Raw genomic sequence first — 24,825 nt, 5'->3', positions numbered from 1 at the left:
TGAGTTGTTTTTGAATTATAGCTCTATGAAGTTCATTTTTCCCACGCTTTCGGCACCTTATATCGCCGAAACTATTCCTCACTGACCAAAGTTCCAGAGGACCTTTTTTTGCTAATTTCGGTGTCAGGAATCAGCTTCCGAAGTTTGTTCAAATAGTTTCTTATTACCACCCTATATATCATTTTTTTTAAAAATATATAGAGAGAGATATAGAAGACTTGAGAAAAAATCCTTTCGAAAACGTATTTCAAATAATTTTACTTCTTAACATATTTACATTATGCATCCCAAAGGATTAACCAACGTTTATATAATAAGGATTTTTTAACCTCTTATATATAGAAGAAAGTATTTTTTAAAATGCACAAATAACTAGCAAAACTGTATGTAGTATTTTTACTTCAAAATATCCCACACCCTCTTTTTGAAACAAAATAAAATTAAAATACAACCTGAGAGAAATTTATATGATACGTTTAAAGGCTATACATCAAGAACTTCGTCTAGGATGGTTCTGTACAATCTTGAAATTTTACAGTTAAGTTTTAACTTTCATATACATTGTAGGCAATATTTTTATTCTGAATTACAAAATACAAAAACAGAAGGAAAAAACTGTTACGTGATGTACACTCATATCCAAAATTATTGTCGCATGTCTATAAATATGTTGTTCAAGGAATATAATTTGATAACGAATTCGCCCGGTATTTCTTATAATGTTAGTATGTGTTTAATCGGCAAAGACATGTATGTGGCAAATTTCTTGTCAAAAGAGCAGTAAATAAGAACAATAAAACGAAAATAAAGCTCTCTTGTCCATTTAGCAACATTTTGTTTTACTCATTTTAATTTTCGTATTTATAATTCTTTTTCTATGAAATTTACCACAAATATACATTATACACATATCAATATTAAAAGTACCCTTCAAAATCATTATCAAATTATATTCTTGACTTTTTTGCTAATTTCGGTTATAAATATGCGACAATCATTTTGGACATGAGTGCACATAATTTCTTGAAGTATGCGTGTGAATTCAAACAAATAATACACCGACAAAGCAATAATATATTTACTGAACAGACACAGCAGAAATCTAAGTTTCGACACTGTAACCTACTCAAAAATAACATTATGTTCTGTCTTTTTGTTTATTACGTAGTGTTATAGCCTATAAGTTTATTACGTCTGACTTCTGAGACTTTGTATTAGAGTAAGAATGAAGAATAATCATTGTATCATTACAATACAACCTATTCCTTTGAAAGATTGAAAAAATGCAACCCCTTGTATGCACGCTCAAAAATCACCTAATTTTGTTAATGCACCTTCTCCTTCCGCCTTTGCTACTCCTACAGAAATTTCTTTGAAATAACCCACCTTTTGTTTATTTTCTTTCACGTTTTATGACAATTGGTTTAATGTCATAAAATGGTGTACGTTCTATCTGAAAAACTATATATTTGTATTGGGATGACAATACTATTTGCGTGACACTACTGCCGTGTTCTTGGTCACGTGTTCCGCTCCTGTAGATATCAGTTCACCGGCATACATTTTTCATTTTCTGCATTTTCTGGCGTTTGTGGGGTATAACTCGCCACAGCCTCACTCGGTCACTGCTAGGTATATGTATTTTACGTAGCGGGTAAACAAGGCATTTAAGCACCGAGTGACTATCACCACGATGATTAGCGATTCACAATTAGTCAGGATACCAATGTCCGTAACTATCCAGCTGTCACGGTTCTCATACATCCCTTGTGAATTCATAACCTTCTCTGTTACCACGGTATACCTCTTACACGAAAAATATGCAATTTAATGATCTAGTTTTCATCACTAAGTGAAGCACAACTATCACTTTCTTCGTCTGTTTCCTCCCTAGTAGTTTTGTAGTAGTCACTGCAAAGCTTGCACTGCTTGAAAACTTTCCCAGAAGTTTCCAGTTGCATCTTATTGATACTATTTTCTGCACTATTTCGGTGCGTAGGCGATTTCGTGCCTTAATGTGGATGTACACAAAGGTTGACCAAACATGTTCCCACGAGACAGAGCTGCAAGGTACACTTAGTAGACGAGATGCACTCTTTGAGATGGGTTGATTTGTACATAATCCCTACTACCATATTGCTGGTTCAGACTTCTCAGCTGAAGACCAGATGGCATCCCTTGTCCAGAGTCCCGAATATGTTCGGTATTTAGCAAGATTAGACAGAATTGTGCCTTCTTCAAGACCAAGATGGTTAAACTATTCACTTATGGAGTAAAATGCCAGCTCAATGTCATCATCACTAAGATGATTGACCTGAAAATAGAAATCTAAAAGATTCGTTGCAAGATGAACAGATTTGTAAGTAAACGCCTTTCTTTCTCCTATTATCCTTTTTACTTCTTTCCCCTCTTGTCTTCACAAAGGGGAAGCCGGAAGATGTAACAGTAGCTTTTCTTGAATATCATGGAATACTTCGGGTACATCCGACAGTAATAAATTGTCTCCTTCCAGTTTAGTGATGCCTGTTGTAATAGAACGAAAATTTCGAGAATGGTTCGAATTTTTACCCAAACTACATCATCATCCAGAATGTGGCCTTTGATTTCTTTCTCAATATTCAACACTACCTGAATGACAGTTTCTTACAACGCTGTCTTATTACTTAAGACTTTCAAAAATAAGAACGACATCACCCCAATGCACGGCACTATGAATCTTTAAAGTGACGAAATGTTCTCCATATTTAAGAATTTGAATTTTTCGAAGGGCGCCTCACGCAACAACAGAATTTTTCATGGCTTTGCAGACGTTTTTTTGCTTGATTATGTCCACGAGCTTGCAGAAATGCACTTCAGTTATGGAGAGGCAAGGGGAAATAGCCCAGAGGCGAGGCTTTTATATCGTGATTATTGCCCTCAAAGAAGAGTAACTTTCCCTGTATTTTTTACACATCTCCATATTCGCCTTCGAAAGATAGAGTCTCTTCAACTTCCCCTACGTGAAATCGGAGGAAATCGCACAATGTGGGCAGTTAAATTTGAAGACAGCATACTGCGAACGATCAGAGACCGTCCTGAAACTTAGTAGTAGCTATATGTATGGCGTAAAAATCCAAATGCAACTCTAGTGAACAATCAGTAGCAGAGATTTAGTGTGAGTGTGCGGTTCAATATGGTGGATAATTTTGTGATAGGACTCTATTTATTACCGGCTCGCCTATGTGGGAGTACGTATATTTCATTTTTACCTAATATTCTCCCAAAATTGTAAGAACATGTGCTCTTGAACATGAGACAGAAGATGTGATCCCAGCATGACACTGCACTTGCACATTTTGACAGGAATATGCAGACCTACCTAAATGAAACATTCTCATATCGTTGGATTGGGAGGGAAGGACCTGTGTTATGACCACCTCGTTCACCCTACCTCACGCCACTAGATTTTTTTTCTTTTTTTAGGGGGGGGGGGAGGGTTTATGAAATGTCTTTTGTATGGAACACCAGCCACGACAGTCGAAGAACTTGTTGCTCGAGTTAATGTAGCTGCGGCAATCATCTTCGAAATTTCAGGTGTGTTTCACCGCACGCGGAAAAAGATGCTTCGCCTATATCATCTTTGCAATGCAGTCAACAGTCGACAATATCAGACTGTGAACAGTTATTCTTCACAGCTGTCTCGTATACACATACTGCATTGCACAAATACTGTACAAGGTACCTCTGAGCATTTCAGTTACCCTATTTTGTACGAAAATGAATAAATCGGTACTTTGAAACTGTATTTCTTTGTATCGTTGTGCAACACGCGCAACAGCTTATGTTTCGTCGAGTTTCATTGCTTTTGTCCTCGGAATTATTATCTTCCACGAAATCCTATTACGAGGAGGAAATCTTTTAATGCAGCTTACTTTTGTCCAAAAACTGTATTCTCATAATTCGTGGGAATCACTGTTGTCATGAGAAGAATTCCTTGTACTCTCGTTTATCATACTTGATGTTTGACGCCTCACTGTCTTATACACTGTCGTTATAAACCTAATCCAGATCAAGGTTATTTTTCCATATTCATACACTCTTAACTTTGACAGGAAGACGTTCATTTATATGTTACCATTAGCCTAGATGATATAACTGACTTCTTTTTATTTAAATTCTTCTTCCGAGAGTTTAGTCTATTCTGTACTGAGACAAAATAGATCAATCACACATGTGTATCTCTCTTTCTTTCGAATTTTAAGCGTTCTTCTAACTTTAACGATGTACTATTACTTTTGATCGTTGAAATCTTGTACTTGATTGTTGTGTATTTTCCTCATTTAACGTTTGACTAGAAGTAATAATCTCGTTTCTTTGGGAATCACCCTTGGACCATCACTGCACTACATCTGATTGCACTAATGGAATTTATGACTAGGGGAACGTTTACTACATTAAGATATACCATATATATATATATATATATATATATATATATATATATATATATATATATATATATATTTCTCAGATTTGCAACATATACTGAGTGGTATAATGAAAAACATTTATATGTACTTAGCTGTAATAAGCAATAAATACAGTTACTAACAATTTTCAACACAAAAGATTGGTTCTTTGGATAAAAAATTTTAACGTAAAGATATATTGAAGATGCATAATAACAATAAACAGCAATTCTGAACAGTTAGTTATAAAAGTGTATATATATATACAGTGGAGTCTCGTTAATTCAAACTTGGATAATTCGAAATATTGGATAATTCGAACAGAAGTCCATTCCCCTTGAAAACTGTATTGAAAACAATAGTAAAAAAATCGTGGATAAATCGAACTTTTGAACCTATGTTTTGGATAATTCGAAGTAAATACAGTTGAAAATTTTTAATGTAGGACAGATGTAAACAGAGAAATACAGTTTTAACGTATTTTCAGTTATCCAGATGCAGAAAAAGGAAAGAGTAATACAAAAGATAAATAGAAAATCTATGTAATGATAAATATGAAGGTGAGTTGGGGAAGAAGTAAAGATAGAGAACGTGTGCCAATCTCATCTTGTTTCAGAATTGGTTGAAAATTTAAGATGAATTATTGATAAAGTCAATCAAATGTTATTAATATTGTATTCCACGCATCACATGAAATTCAAGATTTATTGACCGTACAAAAACAATCAAATTTAAGCAAATGAGGTTTACGACTTTTTAAACGTGAGAACAGAATATTCAAATTATTGCTAGTGTTTATTTGTTTGGGCTATTCAATGTATGTTGTAGTGTTGTACGTAAATATATTTTCCATTCTACACGTAGTTTGAATTATGTGGAGTCAATGTCGTTTATTAGTTTGCGGTATTCGATCACGCAAATAAAAAGCTGCTTTAAAGGTAAACTCTTCACCATATGAATATGTTTTTGATGCACAGTAGTTTGGTTTGTTTGTTGTTATATATGTGAAAATGAATGTTGTCGGATAATTCGAATTTTGGATAATTCAAAGTTTTTTCGTGTCCCCTTGGACTTCGAATTAAAGAGTCCACTGTGTATATATATATATATATATATATATATATATATATATATATATATACGTATTAACTCTTGTATGGGCGCCCTTTTGGTACGTTGGTCCACTGCATCGTTAGTATCCCAGCACGGCCCTGGGTTCAATCCTCACTGCCAGCGACGACAACTCCTGCAACCAGCGGGCGACGACGACAACGAAGATCCGCATTTTAAAATTGCTTATTATCCAGTTGAAATGGACTTCAATTTTGCCTTATATATCGATATCCATTCATGAAATCATTATTTGATATTTAAAATGAATTATTGTAATAACGTCCTGCAAAATGACAATACAACGCTGAATCTTTAGTTTCAAGCTGTTCATAGCATTCTAAGATAAAGCATAATTAAGTTATGAATGGCGAAACACACTTGTACAGTAGATACGAACCATTACGAACGTTTAGATCCAAGGAAACTAACCTCACCAGGAATCGAATCAAGGACATTGAAAGTACGTGCCCTAACATTACAGCTCCGAACCAACATTACTGTTGTTCAAGTCTTGGTTGTATTATGTTATTCCTCATATAAAATTAATTTGTTTGAGTGTCGTAACATGTTATTTTAACAGAAGTTTTGTAACAACAGATAAAACCCCAAATTAAAACAAATTAACTTTAGAATAAAAACAAACTATTACTTACCTCTACTTGGCTCTCCGACAAAATGCAAAGAAGTCGTCTCGTAAGTTTTTGATGCACATTTGATTGACAAATGACTGCTAGAAAGTCAACTTACAATGCTTCGGGGTTGCTAAAAGGCGGTACTTTCCCGAATTTTCTATTCATTTATCACATACGTAATAATTTGTTACCATCTATCAGGTGCTTCGAACCTGCAAAATCGGTAAAGTCCCGAATTCTGTAATGAACTGACTGTTCCTTAAGTTTGTTTAGAATCGGGAAAGTACTGAATTTTCTGTTCATGGATCATATGCGTAATAGACTGTTCATCTGAGCGTGTAGTTTCCAAGGTTCTGGAACATATAACCACTATCACGGCTTATCCAGTTCTGAAGGTTTCTGAATTTTTAACAAGAGGAATTCAACATATTACGGAACTCTTCCTTTAAAAAAAACCTACGGAATACTTTAAGTTAAGCAGACGTGCGAAACAAACATGAGAGAATGGTTAGCTTTTGCGCTTCTATCACGAAGTCCGGGATTCAACCCTGCATTCGATCATTCTGACAAAACTGTTTCTCAATTCCATCTGTGAATATAGAGATAGTATACTGTGAGTCTTGGCCGACTTATTTCTTATTGTTTTTAAATCGTTGTTATTACTAATTACCAGCAGTAACGGATCTGCTAAGAGAGTTAGGCTGGGAGGTGTCTTTTGGAACCTGTTCCCCGAAATTACGGAATTTCTAAAACAAACGAAATATTATGCATTTACTCAAACTTCAAGTTACTTCCAAATAAAAATGAGGGATTTTTAGAAAATCAAACATAAATCAGAGAAACCCCTCTCAAATTACTTTTCTAAATCCGCTACTGATTATTTGAATAAAATGGCATTCAAGGTTGTATACAGAAGATTACTACTAAATCACTGCACAGTTACAGTATAACAAAAATGTGGAAGTATGCTCTGATGGATATATTGAAAAACAGAAGTTCTAACTTATGTGCTTGAAGCTAGAATACTAAGGTCTAAGGCATGGGCGGCGATTAGGGGGGGCAAAGGGGGGCAGTTGCCCCCCCCACTTTTTTGAAGTAGCCCATTAAGGTATATAGTTTCATCTAGAAATGTAAAATTTTTGTATGTATTACTGGTTTATAGAAAAAAATGATGCCATATAATATTTGCTGTTGCGTGAGTACGTATTGGTTGTCTTTCCGTGTAGTTAAGAAAGCTACAGGAATTGGGTTTTAATTGTCACCGAAAATAACCCAAAAATTAACCTATTGAATCACAACAATTCCAAGATACTTTCACTACTTCTTACAAGGGTTCGATGTATTAGCCGCTTTGAAACTAATTGAGAGAAAGTTTCGAAAAAAAAAAAAAAAAAAAAAAGCTTTTCACAAGTTATTCTTTAATTGCACAAAAATGGACAGTTCCTAAAATGCCTTATCTTCTTTCTAATACTAAGGCATATTGATTAAAAAGGGAGTAATATGAAACAACTTCTACCTTTTCCATTGTTTTGTAGTGTAATATACAACTGAAGTGGTATGTTCTGGGTGTACGAGTGTATATACAATTAGATTTAGTGAATTCAACACAATTCTAGGTTTTAGGATTATTTTGTATAACTGGAGTGTGGAGTGATTCTAAGTGTTCTGTCTTGATGTGGTCCAAAAAAAGTGAAAACCATCTAATGGCAACGAACATGTTTCGGAAAGCTGCAAAAGTAAATATTTCTTTAAATGTAGCATATGTTCGTAGTATTCACTGTCTTTCATTTTCTAAGAGTAATAACATACATTTAATAGAATGTGTGGAATTAAAAATTAAGTTGTTCATTAATCCCCAGTTTCAATGTAACTTCTACAAATGAAGCCTCATTATTCATTACTATGATTAATATTATCCTTTCTATTTATTTCTTTTGCAAATTTGTTATTAAATATTCTGATCACACGATTTTCCAGACAATTTTATGATGTTCATGAGCAAGGAATTAACTTTCTTCTTACACCTTTGTTGTTCAAGAGTACAAAGAGCTAGTACCTACTTCTGTTGCTCTTGTCAATTAACTAAGATTGATAAATCTTACCCTACTTAATAAAATATGAAATACGATATACAGTACTTGAACTGGAAAAGATGTATCCTATTAGTTATACAACCTTTTTGGCAAACAAAGTGTTAGAAACAACTAGGGAAACTAAGATTGATACACAAATATTCAGATCATGTCTTGCCCCCCCCCCCCCCACACTTTTAACGTCCAATCGCCGCCACTGGTCTAAGGGATGAAACATGGAAGACTAAAAATGAAATAATCTAGAAGAAAAAATGTCGGTAACTCAGACGTTCTAAAATTGTCCTCAAATACTACGTACTTCATTATATTTACTTTACTTCATAAAAAACAGTGCTCCATCCACCATGATGGTGAATTCCAGAGCGAAATACGGTATTTAGGTCATGAAATCTTATTTAACTATACAGTATACTGTAAGAAAGCTATTTAGATAGAAATATTATGAAAATAATAATAATTTTAAAAAAATTCCGATTTCCCCTTCCCCAAACAAGTCAGCTTTTTATGTTAAAAAAAAAAAAACATCGATTCAAAATGCAGGTTTTTATATCTCTACTCTTTTATAATTTCGGGAGGAATGAAAATAACAATGCTTTAGGGATGCTTCTGTTGGCATGGACTGTGACCGTCGGTGTGCATGCACCACAGTGAGACATTCATTGTGTACCTGAAGATGTAATTTTAGGATCACTTCTGTCATCTATAGACATTTTCTTAAATCTCTGTGTGTTTCAATATGTAGGAAACCTTAGAAAATAGGATACGCTGCTCTTTCCGTCATTTTCTTTCCTCTTTCTCCAAAGTTCCTGGATAGTACTAAATAATCTTTGCATTGTATAGTTAGAAGTGGGAATGATAGTAACTTTATATTCTATTCCCTGAAATATTACAGTAATTATTGTATACCATAATACTATATATATTACTAAAATATAATATAGAAATATTATGAAATTATTATATTATATATTAATAAATTCAGCACTCTGTACTGAAATATTACAGTAATACTATTGCTGTATTAATATGTATAAATTTGTTGTTTGTAGATTTGCTATAACTATTTAAAGTGTAAAAAGAACATACCTCGACAGCTACAGTGAATGTCGGGGCATGAACTGGTCCTGACTGGGATACTAAGTTATATACAAGTCCAGGTCTCATTTCGTTTAACGCGCAAACAGCATTCTTTGGTTGAGTAGGCCCTGCATTCTTCTTTCGCTTCTTCTTTGCTGGCCCAGCTAATAATGAAGATAAGTGGAACAAGTTGACTCAGAACATGAATAAATAGTTTGATGCAGAAATAACAACTCAACAAATTAATTTTTAAAAAAAGCTAGAAAAGTCAAAAAAGAAAAAAAACTAGAAAATTTTGATAAAGAATGTTTGTAGCTCCGAGCTTGGAATACGTTAATTGTGAGTTCTTATAAATCCTTTACCAGAAAAATTGTACTGAAAATATATAAATGTTTCTGCAAACTATGCTTTGCACTAATTTATGATAAGTTACTTAAGTCAGCAATATGATCACTAAATTTTTACCTAGAATATTTGTGTTTTCACCTACATTTCAATTAAAATAGTAATTAATAATACAACACTTGTACAAAATGTCAATTACTTTCTTGCCTATATAACGTATCTCCATGGAATACATGAGAGAGGCATGTGGCTAGAAAATAGATATTTAAAAAATGCTTTAGATAAACTGAGAAAAAAGATGAAAGGATAAAATAAGACAAGATCTGAGGACGATGGGTAATAACTAATAACAATCGCAACTGATTGGACAAGCGCGAGGAAGAATATAGCAGAGTTTTATTTATGCAGCTTTAAACCTCTGGGATTTCTTAAATCATAGCTACTCATTAAGTAATAAAAACAAGAACTTTAGAACGAATGTACAGAAGGTTGTTCGCTGTATATTCGACCGTTTTCGAGTCGGTGCTTCCACCTGGCGCATTACACTGGGTTTGCTGCCGGGAGCAGTGTTGTGTCTGACCTTGTAAGTGCGTGAATATTATCAAATGGCGCCAAAAATCAACCGGTATTGGGAAGGTTACGTAATGGTCCTTTTCCATGCTAAGTTTTCGTATACATATTCAGAAACTAATCCGGGAGAATGAATTAACACTCGAGGTGACAACTGCGAAAGCTATTTTAACTTCCCACACAACAAGCTCCCCCTGCGAAACATTCACCCGCGAAAACCATCGGCAGAAAGGCTGCAAACAAAGTGACACCTGTAGTGTTACGGAGATCCGTCAATTAGTGTGCCAAGAAAACCCCCACGCAACGTGATATGGGCTATATAAAAAACTTTCATAGTCAACTGTGAACAAAATAATTCGCAAGCGCCTCAGGTTGAAGTGTGTGCGGAAGGCACGTGTACACCACCTGCTGCCGCATCATATTGCCAAACGTAAGACGAACTGCAGGAAACTATATGAAAAGTGTCTGGGGGTTCTAAATGGAAGAAAGTTCTCACAATGGATGAATCATATGTCCATCTCACTACTGGTGGTCACATTCAGGTGATCACATACCGGAGCGTTGGCGGCAAGGCGCACAACACTTTGTTCATCAGTGCAGGGAAAGTTTTCCTCATGGCTTTATGGTTGTTACGGGATTCGGATATGAGGGTAAGTTGATGATACGCAAGGTGAACAAAAACATGAAGGTGAATGCAAAATACTTCTAAGAATCAATTCTGATACATATCTATCGGAGAGACATCACACAATTGTATGGAATGGACGCGAAAGAGGCGATGATCCATATGGACAAGTCTTCGAGTCATACCGCCAGAACATCGCCAGGTTTTTATCAAGAAATGGCAGAGGAACTAGGAATTAGTCTCATTTAGTTTGAAGACATTCATGTGAAAAGCCCAGATGCCAATCCAATAGATTTTTACGCATTTGGACTGTTGAAACGATGTCTTCAACATTGCCGTCCGCGCACTATGGAAAGCACTATGGTCTATGGAAGCTTGCAAGGAGCAGTGGGACATAATTCCCATGCCTGTCCTGTGTCGCAGCTTGCTGCAATGGAAATTGGATGCCGTGTGATAGTCCACAATACTAATCTAATAGAACATGATCGGTAGTGGCGGCGCGGTATCTCTTAAGGTGAGTACCCGTCAAAAAATGGTCGGATATAAACCAAACAACCTTCTGTATGCACTAATGTTCGTTAAAGCTTAAAAAAAGTAGAACAATCTATTCCTGTTAATATTTTCGATGAGTGGGAACTGTGCAAACAATGCCCAATTACAAGGATGAGTCAGAAGTTCTACAATCTTTCGGTCACTTATTTGCTTTATGCGTCCAATTACAACGAAATCTACCAGCACTCAAAGTACAGACAATCGTGTTGTTAAGTCACCTTTCTGCCATTTCTTGATCCCATGCAGATATCAGCTTTCGTCCTCCGACATCAAGATCTTCTGTACTACAGCTTCAATCTTATCGTAGTTATTTAAGCATCGGGAGCGCAAGAAGTGAGGTATGAATCGCAAGTGAAAATCTGAGCGTTCGAGGTTTGGATACAGAACTGAGCGTGGCGCTATTTCAATTTCTTAATGTTTCTGGACTTCATTCAGTGTCACTTGAGAGGTATGAGAATATGAGATTTTGTATTGTCTTGCTGACGAAGAGCTCACATTCTGGTCACAAATACACTATACATGCGCTCAAACTGTTTGGAGTACATGCTCACATTGATGGTTCCACTTCCCAGAATGAACTCGTAGTGAATTATCCCATCACGTTCACCAGACGCAAAGCATTATTTTGTGTTCGAAACGCCTGTGTTTGGTGCCATGCTCTGCATGGCATGGCAGAACTTCACTCATATTAACTGCAGTTGCATTTTTGGATTTCGGATAACTATCCACGTTTCATAGGTTGTTATTGTTTCCAAAATACGCAGCTTACATTAATTCTCCTGGAGTTTATTGCACACACCCACTTGTCTCTGTGCTTGAGCTGAGGTCAGAAAGAAGATGAACTATACTGATGGTGAGATAGCAAGTTCATTTGGTAACCTGAGAGTAGTGGTCGTTTGATTTACTTGTATGGCGTGGCGCATGATCTCGGCTCCAGTTTCTAGTTAACTCCTTACACCGACTGGTTGCTGTGATGTTTTCAGCTGCTCCTTTATCTTTCGCAAAGCTAATGTTTTCTGCTATTTTCGTGACGTTATGACCCAATTCCAAGTCACAAACAAAACTTTTCGAATTAGACTCCGTTGTCCCTTTATCTTTGCGGCTGTTAAAGTGTTAATTCACAATCTGAATGCAGCAGTACACAAACTACCATTATTCACACTCGTTCTAGCGAGAACCTTCGACAGCCTTGAATGTTTCGGCCACATGCTGCAATGCCCATATTATCCACCATTTGTAGATTGTACTACGTTTTAATCTTCTTGATTGGATATTAATTAATACTACAATTTCCTTTCTTTGCCGCTTAAGTGTATTTAGAAATTATAGCTTTTCAAAATTGTTGCCGAAACTATTTCCCTCACTTTTCTAGCTTCTAGTTGACACATTTTTCAACAAATATTTACAGGAACCTTCTGCTAAATTTGGGTATAAAAATAACCTCCCACTGTATATCACTTTCACTAAGAATTGATCACTGTGCTCTTTGCAACATAGCCGAACCTCGAATTTTCCCGTCTTTTCAATACTACAGTGCGTTCAAAAGTTCCATGACAGTGGATTATGGCAAAGAGTTACATAAAAATACTCAACTATAGAAAATGTTAAAAAATCACTTGTTGCTCCATTGCTAACACTGTAACACACACCTGTAAAATTACCGTAAAACGGGGCTACTTTGACAGGTTTTGTACTAGTTTAGATGTGTAAACGGGACACTTTCTGCAACCAATGAATGATACTATTCTCATCATAACAATAGGTATCTAGGCTATCACATCCACTACTAAACCTAAGTCTCTACAAGTAAGTTTTGGCGGTTATAAATTAAGAAATAACGGTCAAAGTAGCCCCGGGGGTGGGGCTACTTTGACATCTTATGTATTTGCTGCATAAGATCAAAGTTACTCAACGTATGGAGTTATTTTGAGATGGAATTTATGTAAAGTTTATAAAACACTGTTTTGGTCATGTGTAAGGTACGGCATGCTGTATACTTGATAAGCACGAAATCTTTATTTGTTGTGGTACATCATTATACACCACTATACAAGTTTTTCTAAAGCTTTACTTTTAACATCTTTTACTTTGAACATACACGGTGCTTTACCTTACATTCTTACTTTATTTTTACTCTATTTTTTACTTTACTTTACTTTTAACATAATTACATATGTACCGGTATGTTATCTTTACATGTAACAATGGAAAGAAAAACTTTAGTCAACATCGCAGTCGTAACAAGCATACTGAGGATATTTTGATCCACCATTACAAAACCCACACACCCATTTTTTGAACAAGAAACACTGAATCCACTCTCTTCCACCCTTTCACGACACGTTGATATATATCGTCAGAGTGCGAATTAGATTATTTATTTTGGGAGGGAATAAACAGTGGCGGATCTAGAAGTCCTTATATTATATTTATATATTGGGAGACAGGAAGAATATTGAGAGGGGGTAGAAATACAATGGGAGAAATCCCTCATCCCCTCCGGCAATTCGCACCGTGAACACCATATCAACCTTTATCTATGAAAGTATATGCAACGATTCTCACAGGAAGCACGAATTGCTCATCTGTCCAAGTAGCCCAGCTCTATGTCAAAGTAACCCTAAATGTCAAAGTAGCCCCGTTTTACGGTACCTGATACTCAACAGAACCCTGAGACCTTTAAGCACAACAACTGGGTCGGACATTTGAATAACGTAAAATACACATAAGGAGGGATGTGAATGTTTCAATTCTTTTCTGACAATAACAAGTACCTATATCAACTGCCGAGCGACTATTTGAATGTACTGTATATTGGAAAGCCTCAAATTACTAAGCTAATCTGTAATATCACTAAATTTGGACCGAGATTACTGGGTCCAGTGGAGAGAAATTGTGTTAGAAGACATGCCCAAGTTAATAGTCAAAATGTGTGTTGCTTGACTTCTCTTCCGGAGATAGGGGTATGGGCAACTTTTTGCCTTTTGCACTTGCCGATTTTCGTTTGAAACATTCTAGAACACCCTGTAGTTGCGGTTATGTCACATATTATACCTCGCTTGAAAGGTAATGAAACAGGCTTGTAGATGGTATACAGATTGTCCAAGTACTGCATACAAGAGGGAAATAACCAGTGGCGTATTTAGGGGGTGGCTTCCGGGCTTAAGCCCCCCCGAAATCTTACTTAGTATAGTAAAGTAAATGAAATATCTTGCAGAATTTTCACATTCCCAGGTAAAGCCCCCCCCCGAAAGTTAGCAAAGCCCCTCCCGAAACAAAATCGTAAATACGCCACTGGAAATAACAGAGAAAAATTTTTCGAATTCCCCTATAAAATTCCCTTTTTAAACAATTTCGCACCGTTCTTGAGTGGAAACACTGTCACTAGAGGAACAGTATTTGATTAGGTAGAAAATGATACCATATACCAAAGATCCAGGTGAGGTGTCAAATTTTAAGCTTCATTAGAAGCCGTAAAAAAGCTGTCTTCCTAACTCCTTACTCTAATAACATAACAATGTTCCAACTTTCCATAGATGACAATGGTTACAAATATTAATAAACGAATGTTTGTATGCAAAACTAGAAATACAATACTGTTCCCTAACATACAGAAGCTCGATATTTCTAGGTGGGAACACTTAATTACAGTTCTGAACAACAGATGGTAGTGAAACAAAACCCATTTGAATTTTGAAGTTTTCATACAGCATACTACAGATGGTGATCAGAAAATTGGAAACACCTGAACGAAATGGCAACTTACCAGATTAGTATGGTGTCGGGCCACCTTTCGCCTTCAGAACAGCCTTGATGCGACGTGGGATGGAGTCATAGAGGTCGTGAATGGTAGCAAGTGGAATTTTACACCATTCCTCGTGCAGGGCATCGGCCAGTTCTGTGCGAGAGGATGGAGGTGAAAATCGTCGCCGGAATCGTGTTTCCAAGACGGACCACAAATGTTCAATTATGTTGAGATCTGGGGATTGGGCGGGCCAGGGGAGATGTTGAACTTCATCCCGATGTTCCTCAAACCACCCTGCTACAACGCGAGCTGTGTGAATGGGTACATTATCATCCTAGAAGATGGCGTCATTGTCCGGGAACAACATCCAACCATAGAATGCAAGTGATCTCCTAAAATTACGACATAATCGTTGGCAATGATTCGTCCGCTAAGTGTGACCACAGGACCCAATGAAAACCATGATATGGCGGCCCACAGCATCATTGAGCCGCTGCCATGTTTCACAGTTGGGCGGAGACACTGCAGATCATAAGCTTCTTTGGGCGTTCTCCACACATAAACACGGCCCGTGGTTGGGAATAGGGTGAAGGATGACTCATCCGACCATATCACGTTTCCAGTCCGCAACGGTCCAAGTTGCATAGTCGCGGCACCATTTGCGGCGTGCGAAAGCGTTATGGTCCCTGATGAGCGGTTTGGCCCGTGCAACACGACCCCGTAAGTTCATGTAATGTAATTCGCGGCGGACTGTGATTGTCGAAACAGGATAGGGGAGGTGCTGATTGAGTTCCTCCGTCACTTGCTCCGCAGTGGCACGACGGTTCTGCGTGACAATGCGCTTTAATACCCGGCGTGACCTGTCAATCATGATTTTCTTCCGCCCACTGTTCCGCTTCCCGATATGGTTTTCCCGTGTGTTGTGTAGGCCGTCATCACCTTCGACACTGTCCCACGCGACACACCTAACACAGTAGCTACTGCCGTCACACTCACTCCACATAACCGCGCACCAACAATTTGTCCTCTTTGAAAATCTGAGAGGTCTCTCATTTTACACTACCTCCATCTGCTGCAGCCACTGGACACTGCTGTTCCACTGCGCCTGACGTAGTATGGAGACCGACCTAACACACCACCACCAGCGGTCCGGCGCTGCGGGCGCCACGACACCACTACCAACCCATACATCTGACGTGTTGCCAACTACAGGTGTTTCCATTTTTCTGATCACCATCTGTACACCAGAATGTTAATTGCAATAGTGTTGTCGAAATCATAAATACGAGGGTTGGAACTTAAATAATGGCAACACTGCTGTGGAGACACTATGCAGTGAAATGTATTAGTGGCGCTGATAGCGCACGTTGTTCACATACCTACCTAACGTCCGAGCAAATAGACTCGCCCGTCGCACGTCACCGGCAGGCGCACAAGCGAGGGAAGCACAGTCACTTGTGAGCGAGCGGTCTAACGTAAAGGTGTCACTATGTTTTCAAAAGAGGAACAGCGGAGTTGGATCAAGATTGAATTTGTCAGAGGTCGTACAACACGACAGTGTCATCAAGGGCTTCAAGAGACTTGTGGGGAATTCGCATTGCCGTACAGAACAGTGGCACGGTGGGTAAAAGCCTTCAACGAAGGTCGGTAAACTGTGGCAGACATGAAGGTCTCCTAGCGTCTCTGAAGAAGAAGTGCAAGTTGTTGCCGCGTTAATGGCCAGTAATCGACGCCTGACGATTCGTGAACTCGCCCACGAAACCGGATTAGGGCATTGACGGTCTGCCCTGGAGGAATGTAATGCGTTAGGATAACACCATCACAGTCGTACACTTAGAATCACCATAACTTTTACCACACTGAGGCTCTAACGCACTTTAGACTTTCGTGGCGACCCATAATGACGCCATTCGTTGAATTGGCGTTTCAGTGTTGGCTCGTAAGATCTGACCTATGTCTCATCCAGTGTTACGATACGCGTAAGAAAACCTCGCCTTCGCGCTCATAGCGCTCCAAGTGCGGCTGAGCAACTCGTAACTGCATTTCCGTCAACTCATGCGGAACCGATCGGCAAACTGCATGCCCAGGTGATTTAATTTTGCGCATGCCCAGGCTTTCCTTCAGGATGCGAAGCCCTAATTCGGTTTCGTGGGCGTGCTCACGAATCGTCAGGCGTCGATCACTGGCCACTAACGCGGCAACAGCTTGTACTTCTTCTTCAGAGACGCCAGGACGACCTGCCCGATGCATGTCTGCCACAGTTTGCCGATCTTCGTTGAACGCTTTTACCCACCGTGCCACTGTTCTGTACGGCAATGCCGATTCCCCACAAGCCTCTTGAAGCCCTTGACACTGTCGTGTTGTACGACCTCTGATACATTCAATCTTGATCCAACTCCGTTGTTCCTGTTTCGAAAACATAGTGACACCTTTACGTTAGACCGCTCGCTCACAAGTGACTGTGCTTTCCTCGCTTGTGTGCCTGGCGGTGACGTGCGACGGGCGAGTCTGTTTGCTTCGAGTTTAGGTAGGTATGTGAACAACGTGCGCTGTCAGCGCCACTAGTACATTTCATTGCATAGTGTCTCCACAGCAGTGTTGTCACTATTTAAGTTCCAACCCTCGTAATTATTTCTAATGCACACAAACATTTTGAATGTCTCACATACACCCAACAGAGACTTTGCCACTGTTATGCCTAATTCAATCGAAATGTTTTTGAATTCTTTCTGCTGCAAGCGGCGCATCGCAACTTAATAACTTGATACGGCCCTTTGTTAGTTATTTTGTCTCGTGTGTGCAAGTGATAGCAGGAGTTTCGGTACCACGAGGAAGTGCAAAGTGCTTGTGTGTAGATTGTGTAAGAAGTTCGACAGTGTTGTAGTAGAATGCCGTTTCAATACACCCACGCTAAATATGCAGATATGATGTACGTCTACGGGTTTTGTGATGCTAATGCCAAAGGTGCGGTGGAAGAATACCAGCGAAGATTTCCTCCCCGCCGAGTCCCTACTGTACGGATCTTTACACACGTGTATACTAAACTTCCGGAAACTGATGAGCTTCCCAGCGTAAAGCTAACATCTGAACGAGCCTCAAAGCAAGAAGAGAACGTTATTCAGGATGTACAGCGAAGTCCAACCACCAGCATTAGGAGATTTTCTAATCAACTTGAACTTCCACATATGTATGTACAGTCCGCAGCAAAAAAACCTGCAACATAAGCATGTAAGTTTATTGTGAAACTGAGCCTAACAGACCAGGGAATCAACATAACGTCTAAGTGGCACGAATCACGCAGGAGAAACCTCGGCGTCCTCCCCTGTATACTTATTTTGGAGCAAAAGACTTCATCGTTTCCCAATAAACTTACATGTTCATGTTGCAGGTTTTTTGCTGCGGACTGTACATGATGTACTGCGAGGAGAAGGGCTTTATCCGTTCCATGTCCAAAGAGTGGAACATCTCTATCCAGGAGACAGTCAACTACGTGTTGGTTTCTCCCAATGCGTACAGAAGCATCCTAACGTTTTGCCATTTATCTTGTTCACCGATGAGGCCACTTTCACCAAGAATGGGATAAACAATACCCGCAACTGGCATCGTTGGAGTGACGGAAATCCTAGGGCAATCACAGTAAGACAATATCAAGAACTATTTTCTGTAAATGTTTGGGAGGAAATTATCTGTGATCAGATCATTGATCCCTTTCCTGCCCCAGCGTTTGACCGGTGAATATTATATGCATTTCCTGCGCCATGTACTTTTGGAATATGTGACCAGTACTACTGGAAGATGTGACTCTTCAACCTCGGGCGTTCATGTACTTCCAGCATGACGGGACTCCCTCTCATGCAACAGAAGCTGTATGTCAATATCTTGACTCGAAGTTTCCTCATCGGTGGATGGGTCGCAGAGGACGGAGGTAGGGGTGTTCGATAAGGCTGAGGACCTATCGAACTTCGAGAGTGAAAATTTATCGAATTGTCATCGGTTACTCGAAACCGTTCGAGTATTTGAAATTATCGAAGTTTCGGGTATTATCGAAATTTCGAGTATTATCGAAGTTTCGGGTATTATCGAAATTTCGAGTATTATCGAAGCTTCGGGTATTATCGACATTTCGAGTATTATCGAAGTTTCGGGTATTATCGACATTTCGAGTATTATCGAAGTTTCGGGTATTATCGAAATTTCGAGTATTATCGAAATTTCGAGTATTATCGAAATTTCGGGTATTATCGAAATTTCGGGTATTATCGAAATTTCGGGTATTATCGAAATTTCGAGTATTATCGACATTTCGAGTATTATTGAAGTTTCGGGTAGTATCGAAAGTTCGAGTATTATCGAAGTTTCGGGTATTATCAAAAGTAGTATTCTTCACCTCTCCAATGATTCCTTCTTGCAGCCAAACTAGTCAAACAACTTTTCTTTTTTTTTTCATCTGATAAGTTATTGCAAAGTTGTATTTGTGAGGAGAAAGGAAAAGGGATTGCTTCTTCGTCCGACACACACACACACAGACACACACACACAGGAAGTTCAATTTCTTCCTGAATTTTATCTCTTGTTTGTTATTTGCTGTCAGTCATACGGTCTTAAACGTACAAATAGGGTAATTTGCTCTTCATACGATATAGTATACGCCTAACACCTCAACCATATTAATCGCGTACGGTGCTAAAATGTTGTAGCTTAAGCCAAATGTGTTTGTTATCTTCTGTCGTGTTTGGTTTCTGTTAACCCTTTTAAATTCTTGCCTTTTTCGGCGTTTTTCTTGAGTCTCAGATAAGCAGCGACAGTCATCCCTATTTACCCTAGGATCATGGTTCATACCTCGTTTGTCTCAGAATGGAACAGCCTTTCAAACGGTACCACTTGTATGTCCCTATGATGTACCAGAAGGAGATTATTTGAGGGAAAATCGGGATTTTTGCCCAAAAAAAACTTCTTCAAAGTTTGGGGCCCCCTAAGGCTCTACCGGGTCTGCGCACAAATCTCCAAAAATTTGGAAAAATACTACGTAGTGTGCTAATTACTTGTAACAAATTCGAATTTCCTGTCTTGAATAATAAGGGCGGGAATTCTTTTTATCCATGTTGAGAGAGCATCAAAAAAACGCCCAAAAATTCCCTAAAATGCACCCTACAAATTTTAAAAAATTCTGACACGTCTCTAATGATCGTAAAATTATGGTTCATACGTCGTTTTGTTCAGAATGGAATAGCCTTGCAGATGGTATCACCCGAGTGTCCCTCGGACATCCCTAAGGAGGGAAACATTGAGGAAAATGCTGATTTTTGCTGAAAATCCCTTTTTTCCCCGGTTTGGAGCCCTCTGGCGCGGCCCTGGGTAAACATAGAGATCCAAAAATCACTTTCGAAAATACTACGTAGTGTACTAATTGCTTTTGCCAAATACCAATCTCCTATCTTTAACACTAAGGACGAGAAAAATTATTTTCCTCTTCCGCGAATATTCCCAGAATGTCCCAGAATACCCTATATGAATTTCAAAAATTTCTTGACACATCCTTAATTATCGTAGGATCTCGATTCATACACCATTCTCTTACAATAGAGCGTGCGTCCAGATTGTATTGCCTTCATGTCCCTCGGACGTCCCTAAGGAGGGAAAAATTGAGTAAAATAGGGATTTTTTTGCTGAAAGATACCTTTTTTCAGTTTTGGTTCCCCCTGGTGCGGCCCTGGGTAAACATAGAGATCTGGAAATCACTTTCTAAAATATTACGTAGTGTACTAATTACTTGTGCCGAATACCAATCTCCTATCTTCAATACTAAGGACGGGAAAAATATTTTCCTCTTCTGAGAATATTTCCAGAATTTCCCAAATATACTATATAAATTTCAAAAATTTCTTGACACGTCCCTAATTATCGTGGGATCACGATTCATACGCCATTCTCTTTAGAATAGAGCAGGCGTCCAGATTGTATTACCCTCATCTCCCTAGGATGTTCCTAAGGAGGTTACAAGTAAGGAAAATAGTGATTTTTGCAGAAAAACCCCTTTTTCCCCGTTTTGGGGCCCTCTGGCGCGGCCCTGGATTAGCATAGAGATCTGGAAATAACTTTAAAAAATATTACTTATGGTAGTAATTACTTGTACCAAATGCCAATCTCCTATCTTCAATACTAAGGGGGGGGGGATATTTTCCTCTTCTGCGAATATTTCCGAAATTTTCCAAGGATACTATACAAATTTCAAAAATTTCCTGACGTGTCCCTAATTATCGTAGATGATGATTCATACGTTGTTCTCTTCAGGATCGAGTTGGTTTTCAGAAAGTACCACTCAAATGTCCCTATCATGTAGCCGAGCAAAGCAAAAATCGCAAAAGTAGGATTTTTGGTCAAAAATATTCCTTTTTTACCCTTTTGTTCCTCTGAACCCCCTTCTATGTTGACGAAGAGATCCGAAAAAAAAAATCTCATAAAAGCTAATGGGTCCACTGATTGTTTATGGAAAATGTTATGATTCTAGGTTTAAAGAAAAGCTCAACAAAAAATGTTGAAGTTAGACCTCAGGAGAAAAAAGGGAATTTGTAAATTGATGACGTCATAGCCGCCTACGTTCTGACGCTCGGAAGCGTATAGACCCTTCCAAGTCTTTCTTGAATGCCTCCTCTCTTGGAAAATAAAAAAAACAACCGGAACTAAATAGCGGTCGAAAACTACCAAAAAACTTAAAAGGGTTAATGGCCACTAGTTCACACATTGCCGCAATCAGATATGTTGATGCTTTGGGCGCAGACTCCCCCTTTAGCCTTTCAGTACAATAAATGTTAGTCAAATCAGTGGTGATTTTAGGGGGTTGTTCAGGAGGAATATTCCCCCGCAAACATATCTCTGATCATGTTCACCGTGGCTTACCAGTATTTTTGCTACTTTCACCCTCCGTGTATTCAAAATCCCCCGGGGCAGGATTATCATAATTTCTGGATATTTTTAAGAATGATGTGTGTTTATTAAGAAGTTAAGAAAAGTTTAATCTTAAGTTCCAATAATGCTTATGCTCATTTTCTATACTTAAAAAATATTTTTATATTATTGTCGAAATTATTTTCCTGAGTAGGCCTAAAGTATTCTTGCGAAGAACGCGTCATCGCTATTGATTTTTTCATAAATATCAGCACAAGACAGAATTGCAAGCCAAGCACTTGACCAAACACAGCGAAATTTCCCGGTCTTCCATTTTCCCTAAATTTTCGGGCATTAGTTAGTCCCAGACAATTTTCCGGACCAAGCTTGAATCTAGGACGTATGGTAAGCCTACCCGGGAAAAAACCTTGAAATCATCACTAAGTTTAATGAAGATGAAAAACGGAAATAAATCTATTTCCTCGACAGTGAATATACAGTGTAGCATATGTTCCATACAGTCGGTTTGTATATATATTATGATGAATCTACACACTAACGGATCCAGAAGCATCGTTTGGTGGAGGCAGATTGCTTCCTGGACAAATAATGTATGTTTTAGAAACGTAAGAGTTCAATTCAGAACAACATGGTGCATTATTTTATACAGTGTGTTTCAAAACAACACCGCCAACGTTTGGGAGGCGATTCCTGAAATAGGGTTGCCATATTACCTGATTTTAGCGGATACTACTTGATTTTCAGGTCTTATATTCGTCTCCCCCTTAATCATCTCTTAATCACGTAAAACCACCCGCTTTTTTTGGATTGGAGAAAAATCTAAGACTACTTTGTTGATAAAGTGTTGTTATATTCAACGTAAACCGCTAGATTTCTTTGTCAATCTCAATCGCGAATGGACAGATGACAGAAACAAGATGAATGTAGAAACTGCCAAATTATTACCACTGGTTTTGTACAATATGAAAGACGTATCATGCGTAGAATTTTATGATATATTATGCAATCGAGATTTTTTTAAAAACAGTTAAAGGGAATGAAAAATGTAAAATCATTTGGCATAATCATACAACATTTTGGTTCAACCCATGAATACTAATATATGATCTCATGGGTGCGTATTTCTTTGATAACATTCTGTGCAGTTCAACTGAACAAGTCTATGTTGTTACGTAATCTATATGTTCAACTAGTCTTTATATATTCAGAAATGATTGCAAATTGAACTACGGTATCCTTAGCATTTTGTTTAGATTAGATTCATTATTAGCAATTTTTTCTTTTAGAATGTTTATACTGTATTTCATATATTGTGAAACTGTGGTAATTTCGTATGTTAGTATGATTTCAAGTAGTAATCTTTGAAAATGATTAGAAATTTTATAAGAGATGGACCAAGATTCCTAAATACGTTTTAGCTTTCTTATGATAAAAGTTTAGAAATTGTTTTGTATTTTTTAGAGAGAAAACCGTATGAGCATCTGCCACATATTGCTTCTTCTTCTTCTTCTTCTTTTTTTTTTTAACAACTTGATATCCTTATTAGAGATATCTTACTGTAATACTTACTTTACAATTCGAGACTCACATTTGTTGAACTTAATAAAACATTAAAGGCAAAAACTAAATTTGCTTTACTTTAGTTTTGTTAGAAAAGTACGTTGGAAGTGTCACTTAACAAAGAAATCACTAAAAAAATTGTCAAGAGGATCGTCAGTATTTTTAATACACTAGTTCACATCAGTACTTACGGTTTAGAATCCCTCGCTATTCTAATTTCAAAATATGGCAACCCAAAGTTATCGTCGGATGCCACATACAAACAGACAGACAGGACGGCCTGTAATAGAGAGCTTTGTACCCAAAACTCTCAAGGTTTGTTACACGAGAATCTCAAATACCTGAAGGCATCCGAGCGCCGGATAGTAAATTTTCGATACGGGAGTTTTTTAAGTCTTCAGCCTTATGTAATTTCCTTACCTCTACCTATATCAGTAGCTGTCTCTATACAGAACTTTAAATTAAACCCTCGAAATCATATGTAAAATTATTTTTTTGCCTGTCCCGTTATTGGCGCAATCGGCAAAGTGAATACTCGTATTAGTAGACTAATGGTGTCTTGGATTCCAATTTCATTTAGGTGATGCAAGTTTTCTTTTCCTTTTTCTCTTTTCTGACAGACTGCTTAAACCTTGTACAGATCTGTGGGGAAAAAACTTTTCTTTCACTTCATTGCTAAGGAGAGAAGTTTTAAAATGAACACCCTGTATATATGTAATACATATTATATACAACTATGATAAATTCGAATACATTGTTTCTTCCGAACACTCCGATAATCCCGAACTTTTCAAAATATTCAAGCGACCCGACAAAATGCGATCATATTGATATATTTCTGTATTTGCTGCTTTAAAACAATTCGAGACTCTCGAACAGTTCGAGTGTCTCGAAGTTGTCTAATGTTTCTTACATTTCGAGTGCCTCGAACACTTCGAGAGTCCCGAACATGTCGGGAGTCTCGAACATCTCGAGAGTCTCAAACATTTCGGGAGTCTCGAACATTTCGAGAGTCTCGATCATTTCGGGAGTCTCGATCACTTCGAGAGTCCCGAACATTTCGAGAGTCCCGAACATTTCGAGAGTCTCGAACATTTCGGGAGTCTCGAAAGTTCGATAATTCGATAAAATTAAAATTCTTTATCGATGAAACGGTTTT

At 37.9% G+C, this 24,825-nt stretch overlaps 1 protein-coding gene across 2 annotated transcripts in view; it reads right to left on the bottom strand.

Moving 5' to 3' along the window:
* Nucleotides 1–24,825, bottom strand: part of Adar (Adenosine deaminase acting on RNA) — a 402,559-nt gene that overhangs the window by 113,967 nt on the left and 263,767 nt on the right. For both annotated transcript variants that reach the window (XM_081736085.1, XM_081736087.1), the window contains one exon: nucleotides 9,373–9,527. In XM_081736085.1, coding sequence (XP_081592211.1) covers nucleotides 9,373–9,527 — 155 coding nt within the window. The remainder of the gene's footprint in view (nucleotides 1–9,372; nucleotides 9,528–24,825) is intronic.

Source organism: Thermobia domestica, chromosome 13 (assembly GCF_964235325.1).
Source record: "Thermobia domestica chromosome 13, izTheDome1.hap1.1, whole genome shotgun sequence".
NCBI lineage: Eukaryota > Metazoa > Arthropoda > Insecta > Zygentoma > Lepismatidae > Thermobia > Thermobia domestica.
The sequence above is the reverse complement of the archived record's forward strand: the minus strand, read 5'-3'. Positions and strand labels throughout refer to the sequence as shown.